The 24284-nt window shown below is 37.1% G+C and overlaps 1 protein-coding gene and 1 non-coding gene across 2 annotated transcripts in view; both read left to right on the top strand.

The window, feature by feature from the left end:
* The window catches only part of Gnat3 (G protein subunit alpha transducin 3), a 49782-nt gene that overhangs the window by 7886 nt on the left and 17612 nt on the right, over positions 1–24284 (top strand). Inside the window, exons 2-4 of the mRNA NM_173139.2 lie at positions 9279–9321; positions 13609–13750; positions 20809–20966. Of these exons, the coding sequence (NP_775162.1) occupies positions 9279–9321; positions 13609–13750; positions 20809–20966 (343 nt within the window). The remainder of the gene's footprint in view (positions 1–9278; positions 9322–13608; positions 13751–20808; positions 20967–24284) is intronic.
* Positions 14306–14380, top strand: Trnaa-agc88 (transfer RNA alanine (anticodon AGC) 88). Its single transcript has one exon. It is a non-coding gene; the product is annotated as a tRNA-Ala (tRNA).

Below are 24284 nucleotides of genomic sequence, written 5' to 3'. Positions count from 1 at the left end.
CACACACACGATACACTACACAATACACACTATACATACACCACACATGAAATCACAGCTGGACTAGGTGTATCCTCTCCCACTGAGGCCAGGCAAGGCTGACCAGTTAATGGAACTGGCTCCATAGGCAGGCAGGCAACAGATTTAAGGACAGTCCCTATTCTAATTGTTGCAGAACCCACATGAACACCAAGTTGCACATCAGCGACATATGTGCTTGGACCTAAAGTCAGTCCATGCTCAATTTTTGGTTGGTGATTCAGTCTCTGGGAGCCCCCAAGGATCCAGTTTAGTCAACTCTGATGGTCTTCCTATGGAGTTTCTTTCCTTGGGACCCTCAATCCTCCCTCCTAAATCTTCCACAGGACTCCCCAAGCTCCAGCTAGTGTTTGGCTATGGGTTTCTGCATCTCTTTCCATTGACTGCTGGGTGGACCATCTCAGAGGACAGTTATAAACAGCTCCTGTCTGCAAACATGTCAGAGTATCATTAATAGTGTCAGAATTTGATTTTCGTCCTTGGAATGGGTCTCAATTTGAGTTAATAATCGGTCAGCCATTCCCCCCATCTCTGCTCTATCTTTGACCCTGCACATCTTGTAGGCAGGACACGTTTTGTGTCAAAAGTTTTGTGGGTGGGATTCTATCCTTATCCCTTTACTTGGAGTTCTGCCTGACTATAGGAAGTGGCCAGTTCAGGATCCATAGCCCTCACTGCCAGGAGTTTCAACTAGAATTGTCCCCACAGATACCATGGGACCCTCCTTGTTATTTGTCTTGTTTGAGTCTGTGGATTTTCTCATGGTTTTTCTGTACTTTATGGCTAATATCCACTTATCAGTGAGTACATACCATGCCTGTCCTTTTGGGTCCAGGTTACCTCACTCAGTATGGTATTTTCTAGTTACATCCATTTCTCTTCAAAATTCTCATCCTCGTTTTTAATAGCTGAATAGTATTCCATTGTGTAAATGAACCACAATTTCTTTATCCATTTCTCAGTTGAGGAGCATCTAGGTTGTTTCCAGGTTCTGGCTATTACCAATAAAGCTGTTATGAGCATAGTTGAGCAAGTATCCTTGTCGGATGGTGGAGCACCTTTTGGGTGTATGCCCAGGAGTGCTATAGCTATGTCTTGAGGTAAATCTCTTCCCAATTTTCTGAGAAATGACAAAATTGGTTCCAGAGTGGTAGCACAAGTTTCTACTCTCACCAGCAATGAAAGGGTGTTCTGAGAAGGAATAACTTTGATGAGGGCAATATATCTGATATACTCAATCCTTTAGTTGCCTTATTTACATTTTCTTATTACTAAGTAGCAAATGTATACAAGGCAGCCTTGTTGTTAACAAAAGATTTCCATGGGAACATCGATTTATCTTAAAAGGTTTTATACATTATTATTGTCCAAATTAAAGGACATTTAGACAAATAGATGGCTATCTAAAACAGGCTCACACAGAAGGAAAAAACATCCCCTAATTCTCTATTTTTTTCTTCATTTTCTGATCTAAGCAAGATAATGTTGAGATTAAAAAGGCATCTTTGAAAATGGTTTTCAAAATCTAATAAGGTGAAAATATAATTTTGGAAATGATGTTGAAATATGGTTGACACACAGATTGTATGTATTTAAAATATAGAACATAATAAATTCAACAATAAATATGTGGCCTAAAAATATGGCCACAATCTAAGTCATTTACATATTGATCCTTTGTTATCCCCTTTATTTATTAGCTTTGCAAACTGTAGACAGAATGAACAGGAGTAGCACTTGAACCTATAAGCAGATTACATATAACCTTATATAACCTATAAGTTTGATTACATACTGCGGTTTTGTGCCCTTAGGTAACTTGAACATCCTTGGATATTTCCACAATGTGTATAAAATGAGAAGTTGGATCATTCAAATAAAAGATCTCTGAAAGGAAAGATAGGAGACTAGATAGTTTCTCCTCGGTGAGATACATTGAAGCAGTTTGTCTGATGAGAAATTTTGTGGGATTGAGATGTTTATCTTTGATATGTTAATCTGAGAAGTTCTGAGGCAGGCAACAAGTACGGAATTTTATCTGGCACCATATACTTTCCATTTTCATGTAAAATTTATATGAATGTATTTACACTCAAAACGATAATCAAACAAAACAGATTATTCAGTTTTGCATAAGAAAATAATTTCAAACTTTGGGAAAGCATTAACTCCATAAAGACAAATAAAAATATCAACAAGGAGACAGGGGCATTTATTCTAAAATTTAAAAAAAATTAAGGTAACAGCAAAAATATGTAAACTGTGAGAGGATGTTGAATCTAGGAAATATGAAGGTAATAAAAAGACTTTGTGTAGCAATAAGATAAATTTGAGTATTCAGTGTTCATTAGAGAACACTTTGGATTAAGGTAAATTTTCTTACACATAAAAATAGTATTACAGTTAGCAGAAAATGGCCTTCTTAGCAGAGGCATTTGGAAATATGAATTGGCAAAGTGTCTAGCTGCTTTCAAATGTTTCAGCAAAGCAAAAAAATGTGAAAATACTCACACGTATGTGGATGGGAACACAAATGTCTGTTATTGATCGAGATAGCTGATCAAGGCTAGTGACGTAAATGCAGGGCTCTGAAGAACTGTCCTCTCAAATCTCCATCTTTTTAACTTAGAAACAAAATGTTTGTGGAAAATAAACAATATTCTACTTATTTTTCATTTGCAAAATAAAGGAGTATTTAATTTTTATATTGCTTTACAGATCTTTCAGGGACAGATAATTTTAAGACTGCATAAACATGTAGAGGAAAGTTTTGTCAGTTGGTTGAAAAGATTTGATTGGCACAAAGAAAATTCTGTCATTTTGTAAAACATTGGGGAAATGTATTGGCAGAGTGGTGAAAGAAATATATGAAATCCAAATTCAAAATGGGGCAAGAGGAATTGTATGATTAATCCCAAGAATAGTGCTTAAATGCTATCAGGATATTCGTTGACATTTAGTACTGTCAGCAGTAGTTCTGTCAATAATAATCATGTTAATAATAGTCATGTCACAATAATTATGTCAAGACAGGCAAAAATGTAAATCAAAATATTCATTTGCACCTATTGAAAACAAACTAAGAAGAGAAAGGATGTCCGTTGTATAGCTAGTCTGCAGAAATCTAAATATTACTCTTAATGATGAGCAACCATTAATATTGTTGTCTATAGACAGCAAAAAAGAATTAATGCTGATTAGGTGCTTCCTGTTAAAAGAATAAACATTGACATTTTTCTGCCTTTGACTTTCCCCTTGACAAACTCCAGGCAGGTACCAGGAATTCGGGTGAGGGTGCATAGGCATGACATTCTATCAAGTAGACTTTGTTGATAACACACAACGACGGAACAAATGAAGAATGTGAATGATGGGAAATTTTAGACAATAAAGAAAAAGCCTAAAGTTTTTTTTCTCCCTTTTTAATGGCTTAAATTCAGCAGAAGTTTGAGAAAATTCTACTTCAGAAATATGTTTCAAATCAGCAAAGTGCAATGTCATAGATATTCTTCATGCAGCTAAAGAAAATCAAATTTATAATTCGTGGATGACTTCATGTGGAAAAACATAGAAAGCTCTTAACAAGTATGGGCTAAATATATGGAGGAAGCATAACAAAGCATCAGGGTCAAAATAAAAATGAAGACATAGTAATCATGGTCTGTATTTTGAAAAGTGTTCTATTTAAAAAAAATAAAATAAAACTGACGTGGCTTTCTCATGTTGCTGTATCTGAATGTTAGAGCAGAAATCTCAGAACTTTGGTATTGGCGTGGTGTGGGCGCAGTGTAGGAAGTTTAGCAAGCATCATTCATAAGAAAGTATTAAAGAACAGAAGGTCCTGCAGAGAGACTAAGATGATCAGGAGAGCTTACAGCTCTTGCACTGGTCCTGAGTTCAGTTCCCAGCACCCAATCAGGTGACTCACAGTTACCTGAAATTCCAACTGCAGGGGATTTAATGTTCTCTACTAGACTCTCTGCGAGCTTGCCCTTGTGTGTATATACCCACAGACAGATATATGTAAAGTATTAAAAAATAATAAAATACAAAGTCATAAACAGAAGAGTGGAAGCTACTTTACTTGAACCTTTTTTACTGAGTGGGATGAAAGCACGTTTGTCAAATCTGAGGAGACTTCTAATATTTGCTCTGGTATTCTCCAAGTCATTTGTATCTGTGATTTAATTTCCAAAGGCCCTAAGTTGTACACTGATAATAAGATTCGATAAACTAAGAGACTGATCTTCACAGAGGTGTAAGTTAGTCGCTTTGCCTAGTGAAGGTCAGAAATGTATGGAAGTTAACTTAAATTACATAAATAAATAAAATTTATGTCTTTATCTCCAAAGGTACATGAACAGCGTTTTTTTTTGTTTGTTTGTTTTTCTTTTTCTTTCATCTCTGTTCAGTCTGTTTGAATGGCTGTCATGTAGAAGACATTGAGATTTTTAATTTTACTCATGAGGAGAATTATTTAGTGGGGCATGTTATTCCTGAAAAAGACTAAGCATGATGAGAAGACGACAATTTGGGGGTCTCTCTGCTCCTAGATTGTCGGCCAATACAATCCATGAGGGCAGTGGGAGCAGAAGCAGCGAGCTGGGGCGGGTGGGGGAGGCGCAGGTGGGGGAGGAGCTGGGGGGGATGAGTTGGGGGGGATGATGATTGCAGAGCCTTGTGAGTTTGTGTTTGTGTGGTGAAAGACCACAATGGGATCAGGTGTCAATACATGAGGTGATGGAAGACTTATAAAGTTTTGGAGGACTGAGTGTAGGGGACATCAGGTATGGACAAAGATTATTGGCTGGGGTCTTAGGGTACCTGCAATTTCTCATTAACATGAAAAAAACATTTCAAGAATCTAAGGTACTGACTGATCAGATTTTGTCAGGAGAAAAGAAATCGGTCCTATAATCTAATTGAGGCTACATGTCAGGTAGAGGTGTGTATTGAGTTACCCAGACAAGGTCAGAGAAGGAGAAACCCTGTTAATGAAGGGAGTCTCCCATATTGCGCCAAGCCCAGAGGCTATCGGTCAAGGTGCACTGGTCCTGGTGTGCTTCGATCTTAATTAGTAATTTCCCACAATACTTTAATACAAATAATGCCTATAAAAGCATAGCTTTCATTTTAACTTAAAATAGTTTGAATTCTAGGGCTTTCGGAGTCCTATCATCTTCTTTGGAGGAAATGCTGTCTCTCTATCAAAAAAAAAAAAAACTTTTTTACTAAACATTTTAAATGCCACATTCTGCATGTCTCTGAAGCATCTGAGAACCACCTATCTATCTAAAGTGTATCTAAATAGACAAACATGTTTTGTTTCTAGTTATCTGTCCTAGGCTTAACCTAGAAAACATACAAAAGGCTAAATAAGAGGTATTCCTGTCACTAATTACATCAGTTCTTAGCATGACTACAAGTAAAATGCTGAATGCATTAAAGAATTTGATCATTCATAAAGTGACTACCAACTTGTATTTCTTAATTATCCTTAAAAGTTTACATTAATAGTCTTTATAAGACTAGGACTTAGGTTTGGAATTGAAGCTCTTCTGGTATCACACTAAAACTTTCGATCATGAATACAGTCCAAAGAGAGACTGGAAACTTTTGACTATGAGAATATGGCTTGAAACCATTTAATATTTACACTATTAATGCATTACCTGGAACCAGAGTAATACAACACAGCATTAGCAGGGGAGCTGAATTTAAATGAACATAGATATAGAATGTGTGTGAGAACATTCATCGCTCTATCGTTCTTATTTCTCTATTCAGCCACAAGGCTGGCACACTCTACCTTTTTCTCTATTATACAATTATATGATTTCAGCAACCTAGAAAATTGTCATATATATCAACATATGTCAAATTATTTCATTTTATCTTGCCCGTTATCGCCAAAAGATCAGTGGAGTACAGTTAAGTTATTAATATTTTACAGATTTAAGTTTTTTCATATATCTACATAGCCATAGTTTTGGTTACTTGTATTTTACTATTTATAGTTTGTGCATATTAAAATGCAACAGAAGTATAGGTTTTAATTTTTTACCTGAAACATTATGTTGTTCAAAGAAACACATATGTATCTTGTGGAAATTCCTTTGGTACTCTTTAGCCCAGAAAATAAGTCAGTTATGCCCTTGCTTTAGAAGGAAGGAACTATTTTAGGATGTACTGAGCATAGGCAAACATTCTGTCATGTGTATATTTAGCCCTGTAACATGATCTAATCCTAAAAGCACGAGTGATGATCGTGACCTAAGACCCACCATCAGTGTGAGAATGGAAATGAATAGTTCATTTCTGAGGAACGTTGAGATGGAGTTTGAAATAATGAAGGAGATTTTTTATACAATTTTGTTTTGTTTTGTTTGTTTTAATTTAGAAATTATACCAAGGCAGCAGTTAACTGTTAGGGACCTTCACCCAGAACACTAAACTTACCACACAGAGCCAAGAAAATCTTTTAAAATTTTTGCAAATTTCTAAATGGTACTTTAAAAAAATTACAAATGAAAATATGAATTACTACTATGAAGTTTCATAAAGTTATCTTCTACTTAATAGTAACTAATTATTCTAAACCACTTAGGCATATTATTAATTACTTAATAAGTTACAAAGAATTGTTAAATATTCACAACCGTTCCAGTCTCAGAAATAGTTTGGGAAATTCCAGTCTTAGTGTTGTTGCCATCTGATCTTGACTTTTGACCTTAGTATTTATGGATCACATGCTGGTGGTTCCAGGCAACTAAAGATAAAAAATGCCTGAAACTTTGACCTGTATTGAATACATTGAGGATTTTACTCTAATTATTCTATCAACAATGAAGAATAACAATCGCTTACATCACACTTACATTACAGTTTTAATCATGACATGAGTAGTCACATACCTCTCGAACCATAGACAATAAATAATTGTTTAAAAGTTTTAATTGATAGTCCAGAAGAAAAATTTCCCTTTTTCAAAAGTTCTCGAGTTTGTTCGTTTTTTCCCCCATCAGTGTCCCTTTCATTAAGCAAAATACTACACAAAGTAAACCTGCATAGGTAGAACTGAAGCTCCTTCAAAAGCCATCTCATTCCCACTGCTAAAAACTTCAGGTCAGTAAAATTAAATACCTGTGTTTGATTTGGTGGGGTGAGATTGTGTGCGACTGGCTCTTCTGCCACTTGGTTTCCAATAATCACTTCCCTGGCTCACGGTTAACTATCCAGAGATGGATTACTGTGTGCTGGAACAATGAATGCCTAGAACCCTCATGACCTAGTTTTAACATCAGCATTGCAAAAACAGGTTAAAAAGAGTCTAGGAAGGAACATTGGTAAGTTACCATGGCTGATTTTTGCATTCATTGGCTTTGCTTTTAACTTTCATGACCTGTGGCAGAAAGCACACTGGGGTAGTAATGGAGAAGAATCATGGGCAGTTAATCCAGTAGGAAGAATTGGTACATAACCATCTGTCAATGAAGTATTAATTACTACAGCCTTACCACTCCCTATTTTTGTGTATTATACACATAGGCATCCTTTAGACAACTGTAGACATCGGATACATTAAGACTTGCCAGGGACCATAAAAATATTCTGTCATAAGAGTTAAATTTAGCTGTCTCTCTATCTGTTCACCTAGGCTCAGGAAAATATTTAAGACCATACAGAGATACTTCAATGGAAAAAATGTTCGCATACAAGGGACAAAATAAAATAATGTTATGCCATGTATTTTGATAATATTATTTTTCTTCCCCAACTCCTTCCAGATCCTCCCAAGCCCCTATCCATCTAGTTTCAAGATTCTCTCTCTCTCTCTCTCTCTCTCTCTTTCTCTGTCTCCCTTCCTCCTTCCCCCTTCTCAAAAATCAATCAATCAATCAATCAATCAATCAATCAATCAAAAACAATAAAACCAAAATAAACAGACAAATAAATAAATAAATAAATAAATAAATAAATAAATAAATAAATAAATGGAGTCCATTTTATGTTAGTCAGTTGCTCCTGGATATAAGACCTGCAGTGGTTCCAGGTTGATATACTCAGGGACATGCCTTTGAAGAAAGCTGATTTTCCTTTTCTTTTCAAATAGCTCCTTGGTATGGGCAGGTTAGTTTTGAAGTATAAGTTCAAATACTCATTTCTTTCATGTGAACTATCTCTCATACTGATGGATGACAATGAGACCATAAGCATGTAAGATGGCCGTACTAGAGAAAAAGTGGAGGTCTAGTAGGTGGAAGGGGGATTAAAACTCTACTTAGTGCTCTCTGGGGCTCTAATTCATATTCATAGGCAAAATTTCAATATGCTTTAAATTTAGTTATTATTCAAATTACCTTTTGTTTATATCAAAATCATGAAACGTTGTTAAGTCAAGATAATTCTCGGCTATACACAGATGCAAAACAAACTGAGGTCATGGCATCTTGGTGTTTGTTCCTCAAAAACCTTGTCTTTAACATCAAGAGAGATTCAAGAAATACCTTGAGAAGGTCCTGACTGACAAACTAAAGCAGCCACTAGGTATTCACCAAGAGCTATTACTGTCTCTTAAGGATCATGTGCACTTTGGGTTTTTCTATATGATGCTAGTGTTCTGTATGTTGATAAGTTAATGCCAAAATCATGCATAGTGTGCATCATAAACTACAAGACATGTTGCAGATAAGGGTGAGTATAACATCTGTGGTACCACTGCTGGGTCCTCATTCCTACCTTCGTGCACCCTGATCTTATATCATATGACATTCCCTGTCACCTCCTGTGCACTGGGGCTTCTTACAGTTACATAAAGTTGTTAAGATGCTTCATTCATCTAAATAAAGTAAATTATAGCTATGTAGAAGGATATCATAGGCTTTTAAGGACAAGAACATGTTCTAGTTAGGATAGATTTCTCTTTGAAGAGTTCTCAGAATAAAATTATTAATGGTTCTCTTTTGTCATTTATTCAAACAGAGATGCAAAGATTCATCTCAGGAGGCCAAGAACAATTTAGAGTCTGATCTTGTATGTTCTTAGGTTGCAAATCTAGGAGATATAAGCATCTCAAATCATGTTTAAATTTAAAATGTAATTTTCTTTATTAGTAAATATTCTTTCCTTTAGAAGTTACACAAAAAAGGTGGTCAAAAATCTACACATGATAAAATAGGTTTTAATGTACTAACAAAGCCTGTATATCAGTTTATAACATTTGCTTCATTTTGTTTCAGGAGCAGGTGAATCTGGAAAAAGTACTATTGTTAAACAAATGAAGTAGGTACAAAACTATTTTGAATATTTAATATATGATGTTTACCTATGAGTTAAACAATTCTGTTTTAGTTTTATTTATTTTAGTTTTTATTATATTATAATTTATCGTTTTTTCTTTTACTTTTCTCCCTACAAATCTTCCCATATCCTCCTTCTTGGTCTTTTCCATATTGATTGCCCCTTTTTTTAGTAAAGTTTGTTACATGGTTATGACTAAGTATGATCTGCTAATGAGGTCTCACCAACATGGCTGATTAATCATGAGCTGTAATAGGACTTAATAGGCATCCTGACATGGACAGTGGAAGCCCAAGAGGCTTCAGCCCTACACAGAGAATTACAGGGACATAAGGAAGACTGATAGTTGCACAGTCCTCTGCAGGCTCAGTGCTTAAGAGCAACGACTGCTCTTCCAGAGGTTCTGAGTTCAATTCCCAACAACCTACTACTCACAGGAGGAAATATGGAGACAAAGTGTGGAGCTGAGACTGAAAGAAAGGCCATCCAGAGACTGCTCCACCTGGGGATCCATTCCATATTCAGTCACCAAACCCAGAAAATATTGCGGATACCAAGAAGGGCATGCTGACAGGAGCCTGATATAGGTGTCTTCTGAGAGGCTCTTCCACAGTCTGACAAATACAGAGGTAGATGCTCTTAGTCAACCATTGAACTGAGAACGAGGTCCCTAATGGAGGAGTTAGAGAAAGGACTGAAAGGGTTTGCAATCCCATAGGAAGAACAACAGTGTCAACCAACCAGACACCTCAGAACTCCCAGGAACTAAACTACTGACCAAAGAGTACCCATGGAGCAACCCATGGCTCCAGCTGCATATGTAGTAGAAGATGGCCTTATTGGGAATCAATGGGTCCTGTGAAGGATTGATGCTCCAGTGTAGGGGAACGCCAGGGTGCAGAGGCAGGAGGGAGTGGGTGGGTGGATGGGGGAGCATCCTCATAGAAGCAGGGGGAGAGAGGATGGGACAGGGGATTTCAGAAGGTGAAACCCAGAGAGGGGATAACATTTGAAATGTAAATAAAGAAAATATCCAATAAAAGAAAAGAAAAAAAAGTCTTCCATGGAGAAGAGACCCCAATTAGTTGCCCAATACCAAATGGTTAGCCCTAAGTGAACACATACCAGTAACATTCATTCTACACACTGAAAAACTCCTAAAAGAAATGCTTTGTGAGCCACTTTTCAGAATTCAGGTAAAAATAATAGCCAATAATAAATATTATAGCTATGTAACTGACTAATATATAAAGCAATATAGGTTATTATGTAAAACAGTTGCCTGCCCAGTATATGGAAATAAGGAACCAATGAATAGATGCAATTCAACCACATGTTACAAAAAGATAAATCATAAAATTCATTCAAACTCTACTATCTATAAAATAAAAGCTCAAGTCAATAATTAAGCATTCTTTTTATAATAAATTATTTTAAAAAACCCATAATTTTAGCCCGATGTAGTGGCTTATTACTGTAAGCCTCAGAAGGCTGAAACAGGATTACCACAAGTTTGAGGCCAATCTATACTACACAGTAAGTATATTATATCAGCTGGCGCACAGTGTAAGGCTTCTCAAAAAGCAAAACTACACCATTAATCTATAATTATTATCTTATAAGAACAAAGACTATAAAAGTAATACTTTTACTGCTAATTGTAGAAATACATATTTGAAAAATTAGTGGAAATATTTTTTTGTATTTCTAAAATAAATTTATGGGTGGAGAGATATTTAGGTCATTAATTGCACCTGTTGCCTTTGCGCAGGGTGAAAGTTAGTTTCCAAGAACTCCTGCCCACTTCAGGTTACCTCTGCATCCCACAGACCAGATCATACCTCATTCCTCCACATACCTTTCCTTGCCCCAGACTCCAACCCCAGCTAGTCCTCCCAACAAAGACACCGGGCAAGCAGGTTAGTAAAGCTTACGACCACATCCATAAGTCTACTTGGAAAGTATGTGGTACCATCTTCTGGACTCTGAAAGAACCAGGCAGACATATAGGTTACTTACGTGCATTCAGGCAAATGGTGCCACAGAAAAAATAAAACGAAATCATGTATGCATATATGCATAAATACACACATATAAAATTGAAAAATCCTAAGTATTCTTTGTCTATGCATAGTTCTGAGAAACCTCAATGAGATTTTGAAATATGTATAATATAGAAGTAATTTAAGTATACAAAGTGTGAAACTATATGTAAAATATGATTTCTGTAGTTATTTAAAATGGTAAAATGGAAGATAAAGACTCCAAATTCAAACAAAGTATGAGCAATCAATTTACAAAATGCTGAAACTCTTCATCTTCTGTTTGAATTATTAATGCAGCATCTGCATCTGCATATAACAATGTTTGACCAACACCAGTGCTCAGCACATGTCCAAACTTGGTAACTGCATGCATCTATGCACATGCACCTATAAAGTTCCTCTTCCTTTTGACCATTAATGTGGAGATTTTTATTCCAAAATCGTCAGATTATTATTTCTGCTACTCTTTGTCTTGTATTTTTTTTAGCATCTTATACCCATAATACAATGTACTACATTTTTTCCTAATGTTTCTTTCCATTCACAGATGTGGCTATGAACTTTTATATGGCACAAAAATCTTTGAAATGATAATTCTTTCTATAATTTTACCATGATGTGAAGGTTTCATGGTTATATTCTCTGAGCCATGTGTACCTTTAGGAGCCATCCAAAATGTAAATATTTTTGGTGGCTACAGTGTGCAGTGGCTGCTGCACCAACAAAAATTCCACTAAGGCTCTCGTGGGAGGAGGGACAGGTGTGATTCATTCATTCTTTCAATATATAATGAAGAATTAATATTATTGTATGCGTTTAAACAGACAGGAACTAACTGATAACAAGAACTCTTTCTACAAGAAATTGTATGTTTTCTCACTGGCTGGAAAGAGTCAGAACTTGTTTCACCAAAGGAACCCAGATGCCCCAGATTTATTCATAATTAGCATTTTAATTTAACAATTAAAATCAAGTCTTATTTTAATTTTGGATGGAGGACTGGGATTTATTCAACAACTATGCTTAAATTTAGAAATAATGCCCTTCTTCTTTCTTATGGTCTTAGTCACTATATCTAGGTTTTTTGTATTTTTTTTTGTCTATTTAAGCGATTTAATAGATTAATGCAGATAAGCAAGGCCCTGTTAAAAATAAACACAAGCATTTATATTGGGAATCAAATGTAACGGAATAAATTAAAAGACATGTAGAGGCACACTTCACTCCTCTCAGTGCTGGCCTTCCATTTGATGCCTTAAGTTCTTCAAAGGCATCGAAAAGGTTTTCGTGCTTTGTTTGCCCCTTAAGCTGGGGCTTCTCTGTGTAGAGTCGCAACATGAATCTCAAGAAAAGTGCCACTCAAAATAAAGAGACCAGAAAACAAATAAACACACCAAATAAACCCAAAGCACTTTGAAAACAATATAAAATAAACAAAAGAACAACAGAAAGAAACACGAATTTATCACACAGTGAAGAGGCAAAGACGCTCAAGAGAACTATGAGCGCCAGCACACATGTTTAGCTTTAAAGGTTTCTATTTTAAGGTATTGTTCTTGAACCCTCGGTCAAACCTTGACTTCTGAGTGAATGAGTGGAAGGAAGAGAGGAGCCCCGCCAACCCTACCGTCTGGGTAGTTCTCTAGACCCGGGAGCACGTACACCCATGGAGGAATGAGAAGGGATTCAACAGAGAGCAATTACCTGAACGAAAAAAATAAAAAAGAATGCCTTTGTTAATGCTGTAAATAGAAAGCAGGCACTCCTACTTCCAATTGTTCCAAGTATGTCTTAAGTGATGGGAAAAGCCAGGGCTGTTCTGCTAAGTGACTTCACATCCTGCACAATTCACACGGTGTAAACACCACACCAGCATTCGGATCTGGATGCTCATCTCTGACCTTGAAATGAGAGAATTTCCTTCTTGCAAAGGAGTCTATGTTGAAAAAAAAAAGACCTACGTGACATATATTTATATATTTAGTCTAGAACAAGTCCTACAGTCGTCTTATATTTAGCACGTGTTCTTCACCCTTTATATGATAAAAACAATGAATGAGGAACATTCTCAAGTGTTAAAGTATCCAGAGTCAGCATACACTCATCAGTAAAACCCTTTCTTTTTAAATTGTATATGCAATACTTTTACGCAAGCAATTTGTTGCTGATGGTCATTTGTGCTACAGAAGCTCACCTCACAAAAGCTTTTCCCATTGAATTTCAGGATCATCCACAAGAATGGTTACAGTAAACAAGAATGCATGGAGTTTAAAGCAGTGGTTTACAGTAACACGTTGCAGTCCATCCTGGCCATTGTGAAAGCCATGACTACACTAGGGATTGATTATGTCAATCCGAGAAGTAGAGTGAGTATGCCCATGTGACGATTACATGGCTTGGGTGGGATGTGGGCCAAAGTCATCATAGGATTATGTTATCCTCTTCTGTGTCCAGGGATTGAATATAATAATTTCACAAAGATTAACTATCTTCAAATTAAATTTTATAATGTTTCCTGAATGAAACATCTCTTTTCGCTGCACCCTATAATTGTATTAAAAAGCAACTGTTTTCTAGGAATTAAACCTAATATTAAATATGACAGTAAAAGAAAGAAGGGTAGCTGTACTGTGGTTTATATGGTAGCATCAATCTAAAGAAATTTTTCTCTATTAATCAATATTTGTTCCATACATTGTGATGCATTAAAAATCTACTTACTTTTAAAATGCATAATATGTAAAAACTATTATAACATAAAATTATGCACTTATTATATGTCTAAAAGACAACAGGTGACCTCACCCCCAAGACAATCATTAAAAGACCTTCTCCATTTCCATGTGTCCCCTCCCAGAGTAGCTGGTGATCTCCAGAGGGCATCAACTGAGCAATCTCCAATAAGATCAGTGTACAGCGGGGTTGGGGATTTAGCTCAGTGGTAGAGCGCTTGCCTAGCAAGCAGGAGGCCCTGGGTTCGGTCCCCAGCTCCGACAAAAAAGAAAAAAAAAAGATCAGTGTACAGCAACAAGCAGAGGAAGAATCACATGTAGGACTAGTAAAGGACCCCACTGCTTTCCTTCTCTCTTTCCCTTCCTAGGTTTAACCATATAAGTGAGAACAAGAAATTATTGGGATGAAAAGGAAAATAACTACTTCTATACTATTTTTTAATTTTTTAAAATTATTCTCTCATATATCATATCCTGACTACGGTTTTCCTTTCCTCCCCTCCCCCAAGTCTCACCTCCCTTCACCTCTTCTACACACACCCCCATGTCCATATCTCTCTACCTCCCCTGTCCTCCAGATCCACCCCCTCCAATTCCCCTGTCCAGAAGTCTATCTCTCTGCCTCCCTTCAGAAAAGAATATGCCTCCCAGGGACAACAACCAAATATGGCATAACAAACTACAGTTAAGACTGGGCATATACCATCACATCAAATCTGGACAAGGCAAAGCAACCAGTAGAAGAAAAAGGATCCCATAAGCTGGCAAAAGAATCAGAGGCAGCCTTGCTTCCACTGTTAGGATTCCCATAAGACACCAAGCTACTCAGTCATAACATAGCAGAGGACCTAGGTCAGACCCCTACAGGCTCCCTGATTTCTTTGAGTTTTCGTTCCCTGGTCAGTTGACTCTATGGGCATTGTTCTCATGGTGTGTCTTTGACCTCTCTCATTCCTCCTCCCCTCCTCCTTTTCCTCCTCCCCCTCTCTAGTCTTTTTGATGAGAATTTTACTAGGCTCTGGTCCCAGAATACTCTGCAGGCAGGACAAAGGTCTTGTGGCTGGGTTATTCCAATTCCTCCAGCTGAAACCTTCCCTGGATACTGAAGACGGGTGGTTGAGAATCCGGGTACCCCATCACTAGGAGTCTTTGCTAGGGTCCTTCTCATAGACGCCAAAGTTACGACTACACTAGTTTCTACTTTACCCCTGAAATACCCTCCAGATCCAGTCCTTTCAGGTAATCCAGACCTAGAGAGACAAGCATGTGCTCACTATCAGTGGACATTAGAGTGTAAAAAGCAATCAAAACTCCAAGACCTCCCATCTTCATTGTTCTATGATTTATTGAACCAATGCTATTTATGGCTGCTCTGTTATCTCTGACTCTGACTTTTCTTTTTTTTTTTAATTAATTGTATTTTATTTACTTTATTTCTCTTTTGTTATTTATTTTTTTCCATTTTTTTTAAATTACGTATTTTGTATTTACATTTCAAATGTTATTCTCTTTCCAGGTTTCCTGTCCATCAGCCACCTAGCCCCTCCCCCTCTCCTTCAATAAGAGTGTTCCCCTCCCCATCCAACCCCTTACCACCCACCCCCGAAAATCTCCTACACTGGGATTCGACCTTGGTAGGACCAAGGCCTTCTCCTTCCATTGGTGCCCAGTAAGGTTAACCTTGGCTACATATGCAGTTGGAGCCCAGGATCAGTCCATGTACAGTCTTTGGGTAGTGGTTTAGTCCCTGGAAGTTCTGGTTGGTTGGTATAGTTGTTCTTATGGGATTGCAAGCCCCTTCAGCTCTTTCAGTCCTTTCTCTAATTCCTCCAACAGGGGTCCTGTTCTCAGTTCAGTGGTTTGCTGCTAGCATTTGCCTCTGTATTTGACATGTTCTTGCTGTGTCTCTCAGGAGAGATCTCTATCAGGATTGAAGCATCTGCATTTTGGTCATTCTTCTTGAGTTTTATGTGGCCTGTGATTGCATATTGGGTAATTCAAGCCTTTGGGCTCGTATTCACTTATCAGTGAGTGCATACCATGTATGTTTTTCTTGTGATTGGGTTACCTCACTCAGGATGATATTTTCTAGTTCCATTCATTTGCCTATGAATTTCATGAAGTCATTGTTTGCCCAGGAGAGGTATAGCTGGGTCCTCAGTTAGTACAATGTCCAATTTTCTGAGGAACGTCCAGACTGATTTCCAGAGAGATTGTACCAGTTTGCAATTTCACCAACAATGGAGGAGTGTTCCTCTTTCTACATATCCTTGCCAGCATCTGTTGTCACTTGAGTTTTTGATCTTAGCCATTCTGACTGGTATGCGGTGGAATCTCAGGGTTGTTTTGATTTGCATTTCCCTGATGACTAAGGATGTTGGACATTTCTTTAGGTGCTTCTCAGCCATTTGATATTCCTCAGCTGTGAATTCTTTGTTTATCTCTGTACCCCATTTTTAATAGGGTTATTTGGTTCTCTGGAGTCTAACTTCTCCAGTTCTTTGTATATTTTGGATATTAGCCCTCTATCAGATGGGGCTTGGTAAAGATCTTTTCCGAATCTCTTGGACTCTGACTTTTCTTAAGCACGCCAAGTTTTATAATGGCTCTTAAGAAATGGACTACTACTATAGTCCTTACTTAAAATAGAAAAAAAATAGACCAAAAATGAGTAGTTGGTTAACTTCAGCCAGCTGACTCCTGGGGCAGAGCATACAGCTGCCTGGCTTCCGTTCCAGTGTTTTGCCTTAGGTGAAGACTGTTTTAAATGTTTTCCGTGGCAACGTTTATTTTACTTTTCCCTCCCAGGTATTAATAGTTACTAGAATGTGTGTGCCTTCCTTATTCTATGACAATGATTTAAAGGTCTTGTAATTTGCATATAAGATGTTACATGTATTTTTGTCAGGGAAGTGGAAAATCACTAAATTTCTTATTGTTTCTTTTTTAAAATAAATGTATACAGCCCAGGTTTTATAAACTAGTGATGTTGGCTAGAACTCTTCGTTTTTCAGGAACTGATGCTATGTAAGTAGAGTGCAAACAACAGATGCTAAACAGTATTACCATTATGCTTACTCAAAGAGGTTTTTAAAGTTTTATCCCACTGTACATTCAATGGTACAATCTTAAGTAACCATTTAAGTTCCTATGATGTCTTATGTCCCAGGATATCAGAACACTATAGTCTCCTAATCCTCTACAAATGACATTTTTGTTTCAACTGAAATTTCAATCATTCACTTAATATTTTATTGTGAGATGAATGTATATTGCACCTGGTTTAAAATGTCTACTCAACAAATTAACTTCTAAGCACTACTTTATGTGGCTTTCAGATTTATGACTAGGTGGAATGTTTTCTTTATACAAAGATATATATTTTCACATAACCATTCATCATTTTCACAGTGACCATCACAAAGATTGCCATTTAATGACAGTACTTACAGAAAATCCATGTAAGTTGTTTTAGCCACTGAATCTTTATGTTTAAATAAAGCTATTGGACATCTGTCTTAATTTCATCCAATGAAACATTGTTATGGTCTAGAAAAAGAAAATACAAACTTCCCCATTACTCAGGGTTCTGGAGAGCTGCAACTATAGAACATAGCAACAGCCATCACCTTGGCTGCAAAAGTTAGTCCTAAGCCGCCCAGTTCTCTTCTCTGTGTAAGCAGTGCAGGAAGGAATCACAAGCCTTGGAAGAAGGTGGCACCAACCTAGAGAGCCAGGCCAGATGAATCAGCCCTGGGACAAAACCAGCGACACTGGAGTTTATCGCCACACCCTGAACCAAAGGATTCTTAACTTTGCTTGTAGAACTGAGCTGCCTGGAAGATCACGCACACACACACACACACACACACACACACACACGCACACACGCACACACACACACGGGTGGGGAGTGGGGAGACTGACATTCAAAATTTTTCTCATTTTTTGACCCGGTGTTATATCGATATGAGTGCATTGACTATCACTCCACATGCTTCTACCAGATAGCCTAAATTAAAGGTCCCCAGCGTCTTTACCCAGGTGTGTGCAGGAAACTCAGAAGTAAAGTCATAATCAGCCAGATCAGACGGATGCCCTGAAGGGCAATACTAGGATTGAGGATGTGTTTGAAAGGACTTGGGGACATTTAAATGTTTTAGTGAAAATCCACTCATATTTGTGATATAAATAAACTGTAGTTTAGCTTAATGGAATATAATATGGAGGCAAGGAAAGAACATCTTGGTTTATAAAAGATTGCTGAAAAAACGTGATTTTTTTGTTTTAGGAATGGACGATGGGAAAAGCTTCCTCATTGCCCCAATTGCCCCAAAGTCATGTTAGCAGTAGAAGAACTTTCCTAGTAAGCGGTCAACATATGAGTAGCGTTATACAGAATAGACTGAGAAGATTGTAATTAGGAGTATATATGTATATATATGCATATATATGTATATATGTATATAATTTGGGAATATACATTCATATATATATATATATATATATATGCATTGCTGCCTGTGTCCACTTCTCCCTCAGGATAGCCAGGTCCATTGCTAGCTGGACTGGAAGGAGAGAAGTTTAGCCAGGTGCCAGCGAATGCAGTGCAGGAGGTTGAGACTGAGAGGTAGCCAGCTCATTTGGTCTCCTGCTTGAGGTGTCTGGGTTGAAGCTCCTTCCACCCTCCCTCTATAAACCTGGACCAATACAGTCCCACAGTGGATGTAACAACAATGAATGAAAGAAATGGCCATGTGCATGAAAGATAGCAGGCCGGGCTTATGGTAGGGTTTGGAGGGAGGTTAGAGAAGGGAGAAATTATTCAATTATATTGTCTCAATGTTAATGATAAATTAAATGAGCAGATCATATTTCACTGGATTTGTAGTTCTCTGCCTATTAGGAAGGATTTGAATATGTCCCCCATGATGGAAAAAACACCTAATGGAAGAAAATACGAAAATAAGTCTTGTATTTTGGACTATTTAACAATCTATCGGTCATCTGATCTATTACCTGCTTGTAATAATAAAACTTAATCAGAAAGGAAGACAGAAAAGTTTTCTTTCAGTTTTAACATTCCTTAATAGTAAAGATTAATGTCTATTCATATTTTAGGCAAAGAACATACTTTTAACTAAAAAAAAAAAAGCAGAATAGAACTGTAGTTGGTTGAAAAGGAGTGACAGCCATCAGAGCACCGAGTTCTTCCTGGCTCTTCTTCACTCCCGGGAGCGGCACACCTCACAGACTCTGCTAGTCTTTGCCTCCTCCTCTGGTGCCTGCTGGATTTATTGCCTTGACAAAGGGAGCTTTGGGAGTGCTACACTGAATAGGTGTAAATGCACACATTGTGTGTTTGCTGGCTATTGTACCCATGGTGAGACAGATATTCTGTGTGCCACATTGTAACCTGTTATAATGATATGCACCAGCAAACTATTAGGGATGGCAGACACTGAGCTCTGGATGTGGACACTGATGATCTGAGCCCAGATTTCTGTTTTTCTAACCAATTACCATAATGTATTGAACTACTCTGTGACTCAAATTCTTATTTAGTTTTTTTTTTCCGGAGCTGGGGATCGAACCCAGGGCCTTGCGCCTGCTAGGCAAGCGCTCTACAACTGAGCTAAATCCCCAACCGTGACTCAAATTCTTAATCTCAATTATTTGTAAAAAAAAGTTTTGATTACTGGTATAAATTGTGGCCAACTATAAATTGTTTAAATTGAGTCTGTTTAGTAAGCTTTTGCCCTTCCTCATTACTTTCTACGTCTTACAATGTACTGACACAATGCTTATGTCTGCCTTATGGTACTTTACTGCAAAGGCATACCAAGTAACAGACACCTCTACACCTCTGTGTGGCTGTACATGTGTGTAATCACTTGCCAAAATAATCAAAAATACCTCATGCTAAGTAATACTTTACAGCAATTTAATTTTTCTTTCATACCAGCATTTTATTTTATATTAGTTATCTTATTTATTTACACTTCAAGTGTTACCTGCCTTCTCAGTTCTCCTCCAACAACCACCATCCCAATCTGTCTCTCCACTGCTTCTATGACAGTGCTTCCCCACCCTCCCAACCACTCCCATCTCACCTCCCTAGCATTCTCCTTCACAGAACCAAGGGCCTCTCCCACCATTGATGAGAGACAATGCCATCCTCTGGTACATATGCAGCTGAAGCAATGGTCCCTCTATATGGATTCTTTGGTTGTCACAACAGCATTTTAAACCAGCCCACAACAGACTAGAAAAAGCACTGTTACTCTTTGTGGCAACATACCTAGAAACCAATTATATATATATACATATATATATATATACAAATATATATATATACAAATGTATATATATACACACACAAATATATATACAAATATATACATATGCATATATATATATATATATATATACACACACACACACACACATACATACCAAGGCATTCAAATTCTCCATGTAGTATTTTACAATTTTTCTAATGGCCAGCATTTCCAAATATCAGTCAAATTCTAGAATGAATTTTAGTTTCACTCTTCTTGGTATATTTTGAAATCTGCTCAGTGGAATTATTAGCAAAATGAAGTGAACAAAAACCTTTGAGAGTGCTCTATTTAATAGTAGCTGAACCTAAATAGCATACTTTTGCTCTTCCTACCAAAATACTATTCCAGGAGGACCAACAACTGCTTCTCTCCATGGCAAACACACTAGAAGATGGTGACATGACGCCTCAGTTGGCTGAAATAATTAAACGTCTGTGGGGCGATCCAGGAATTCAAGCCTGCTTCGAAAGGGCATCTGAATACCAGCTCAATGACTCTGCAGCTTAGTAAGTGATTTTTTTTGGACAGGAATTGCAGATGACACATAGTTTATAACTTGGCACACTGTGCATGTAAGGGGGAAAATGGTTTTGCATTTTATTATAGAAAACCGAGAGACGGCAGAAAAGACCTAAAACAACCTACCGGAGAAGGAATATTTACTACGTGTATCTTCTCTTAATTAAAAAGAATTAGTCTTGATGCGCAATGCTTAGCACAGAGGGCACAGACAGATGGGGTGCACATTGACATTTGGAACTGTAGTCAACTGAATCATATATTTCAGTGTTACTGAAATAACGTAGAATAGCCTAGATCACTAGGTTATGGAACAAGATGCAAAATTCTTGGGAAAAAAACAGTCTATTGGTTTGAGGCTTTAGCATATTGTGAAATCTTGTTGGAGTCAGCATAGCAAATATTGGCAAGTAAATATTCACTGTTAATGAAGAACTTAGGAGGTCATTGCACTGCTTACAATGCAATTGTTACCATGACTTCAAACTTCTTTGTTTTCAGTGTTTCCTGAATTATCCTGCTTTATGTATCAGCAAAAATGTTTGATTATGTGTGCCTACCAAAAATTTGTAAAATTCCTCATTTTCTATTTCTTCCCATGCCTACAAACACATAAAGTACACGAATTTGTCCTTGAATGAATCTCATGACAAACCACGCTAGCACTGAGGCTTAGTTAAACAAGCAACAAAAAAATTGGGTAGTGGGGAAACAAAGATCTGTGCAAGCAGAATGGCAGAATGGGTGAGTCATGCATGACATGGCAGATTTGTAATCACTGAGTACCTTTGACCCATAAGACTCTTTCTAAGGAAAGAAACATCAGTGATGGACGAAGAAGAGCACACACACACACACACACACACACACACACACACACACACACCCAAAAAAAACAAAAACAAAAACAAACAAACAAACAAACAAAACCCTGCAAAGTACAGTGTAGGAAGCAAGCTTCTGTGATGATTATCCACTTATTGCTAATTCCATTGCCTTTACATAGCAGTGTGGATTCTACTTGATAAGAGCCGGGTGTCATTCTGGGACTACATAAACTCAGTAACATTTTTCCCAAGGTTCCCGTCTCGGCCTCACTGTGATGGTCAAAGCAATTTCTGAGCTATTATAAAACAATGCTTACCGGTCTGTGCTAATCATGAGTGAATTAGATGCCAGCTTACACATTACCCCCGAAATGTTGCTTAGTTACCTCTGGGGAAGGATTTAAGTGTATTCCAGGCAAGATTAATATATGTACTTTGGAATGCATATGGACTAAATACATGCAGGTGCATTGTTAGTACGCTTGCCTTATTATTTGTCCTTTGGCAGCAAAATAGACATTTGCATAGTAAAGAATTTCTCTATTTATGACTCAGATAATTAACCTGAGGAAATAAAATGACACTTTATTTCATAGTTTAGATGATTCGCACTTGTTAAAATGCTTAGAATTTTTTTTAACTAACAGATTGAGTTTAGACTATTTACCATTCTGTTAGTTTAATATATCAAATACCTATTTGCGTTGACTTTTCTGAGTTCTGCCCATAATGTAAATAGTTTTTAAAATACTCAGTTAATTTGCACAACAGTAAAACTATATGAAAATTTATTTTCTCTCTGTGTATTAGAAATATTTTCTACATAAACTGAACACTTAAAATATTAACTTGGGCAGCTTTAACGTGTTACCACAGGCACATTAAATAAAAGCCAGCTAAAGTGTTGCTAAATCAATATTATCCTCTTCCAAACATTAAGAACACATAGAGTTTTTCAAATTTTGAATTAGTTTGCATACTTCCATTTTTTTATCAGAGTGATCCTGCACTACCTATCCAATTTGTTTATACTTTAAAAAACTTTTTTCTTCCCACTTTCTGGTGAAAGGAAGTTCTTTTTCTTTTTCTACATCTAGAGATTCTCCAGATGGATGTTGACAGCTGAGTGAAGGCAGTGAGTAAAGAGCAGGATGGCTGATTCCTGGGTTTGGCTGGACAATGCCACCTGCTGTAGGAGAGGAAGAAGGGAAAGGCCTTAGCTAACTAAGGCTTCATGGTTTACTAGTTGGGGCCATCTAGTGTGCTGTTTAGAGCAAATGTGGACTTAGCAGGAAAGCACTGACTTTTCAGGATTGGAAGTAAATGATCAAGGCACTTGTAAGTGACTTGAGTCATAAGGTATACAGGTTTCTAAACTACAGGCCCAGGCAGCCAAATACCAAATTTGCTTATTAAAATCAGGACTTTCGATGAAAATCAGTCAGTTTGCTAAAGCCTCTTCTTTGACTAAAAGAATTTACAAATGCAAAAAAAAATTATTTAAAATGCATGTTTACTGACGCTTTTCATTAAGTGGATTTTATTTCTGTTTTGTAAGTATGAGGTTTTTATTTTTTTTTTACTTGTATCAGATTTCATCAATGAAAAATGTACAATGATTCAAGTAATAGTAAAAAAAATAAAAAATGTGAAATCTGCCAATTCATTCTTGGATGCATTGATATCTCAAGCCAATACCCATTGAAGGGCAAACAGTCTTTGTTAGCATAAAACCCTTATGTTATTCCTGGACACAGTTTGAGCAAAACTTGCTCTTCCAAAAATAAACTGGCTAAATAGGAACTGGATCTACTTTTAAGGGTAAAAGAACTTTGTTTTAAAGTCATTGTGTTAGATCAGGGATTCGCAACCTTCCTAATGCTGTCACCCTTTAGGACAGTTCCACATGTGGTAACCTCCACTATAAAATTATTTTGTGACTACTTCGTAACTGAAATTTCACTATTGTTATGAACCATAGTGTAAAAATCTGATATGCAGGATATCTAACATTTGACCCCCATGAACGGGTCCTTTGATCTGCCAATGGGGTTGCTACCCACAGAGTGAGAACTGCTGCGTAAGATGCTAATGTACGAGAACTTCTCGATTTCTCTGAACAAATTAAACTTTGCAGGCAATAGCTAACATTTGGTGTGACTGTACCCCCAAAGTTCTATGGAGTGACTCCAAACTTTGAAATGTGTATACAGGCATGGCTCAATTTTGTATTTAAATTTTTCACAGAAATGGCTATATTGCTAAGCTATTAATCGGTAGTGTCAAACACAACAGTAGTAATGAGAACGGTTTTCATCCTTTAGTCTAACAGACTGTGAGCACAAATCCGATCAAGTTTACACTTAACTGTGGCCAAGCTTTAGATACTGCGATCAATAACACAGGAAGAAAATAAACAAAAGGAATAAACAAGCAAATAGTTCACTCTAGTAAGAGTGGGAATCGTGAAAGGGTTAA

The sequence above is a fragment of the Rattus norvegicus genome, chromosome 4 (genome assembly GCF_036323735.1).
Source record: "Rattus norvegicus strain BN/NHsdMcwi chromosome 4, GRCr8, whole genome shotgun sequence".
Classification (NCBI taxonomy): Eukaryota; Metazoa; Chordata; class Mammalia; order Rodentia; family Muridae; genus Rattus; species Rattus norvegicus.
This window is presented reverse-complemented; position numbering and strand designations above follow the sequence as displayed.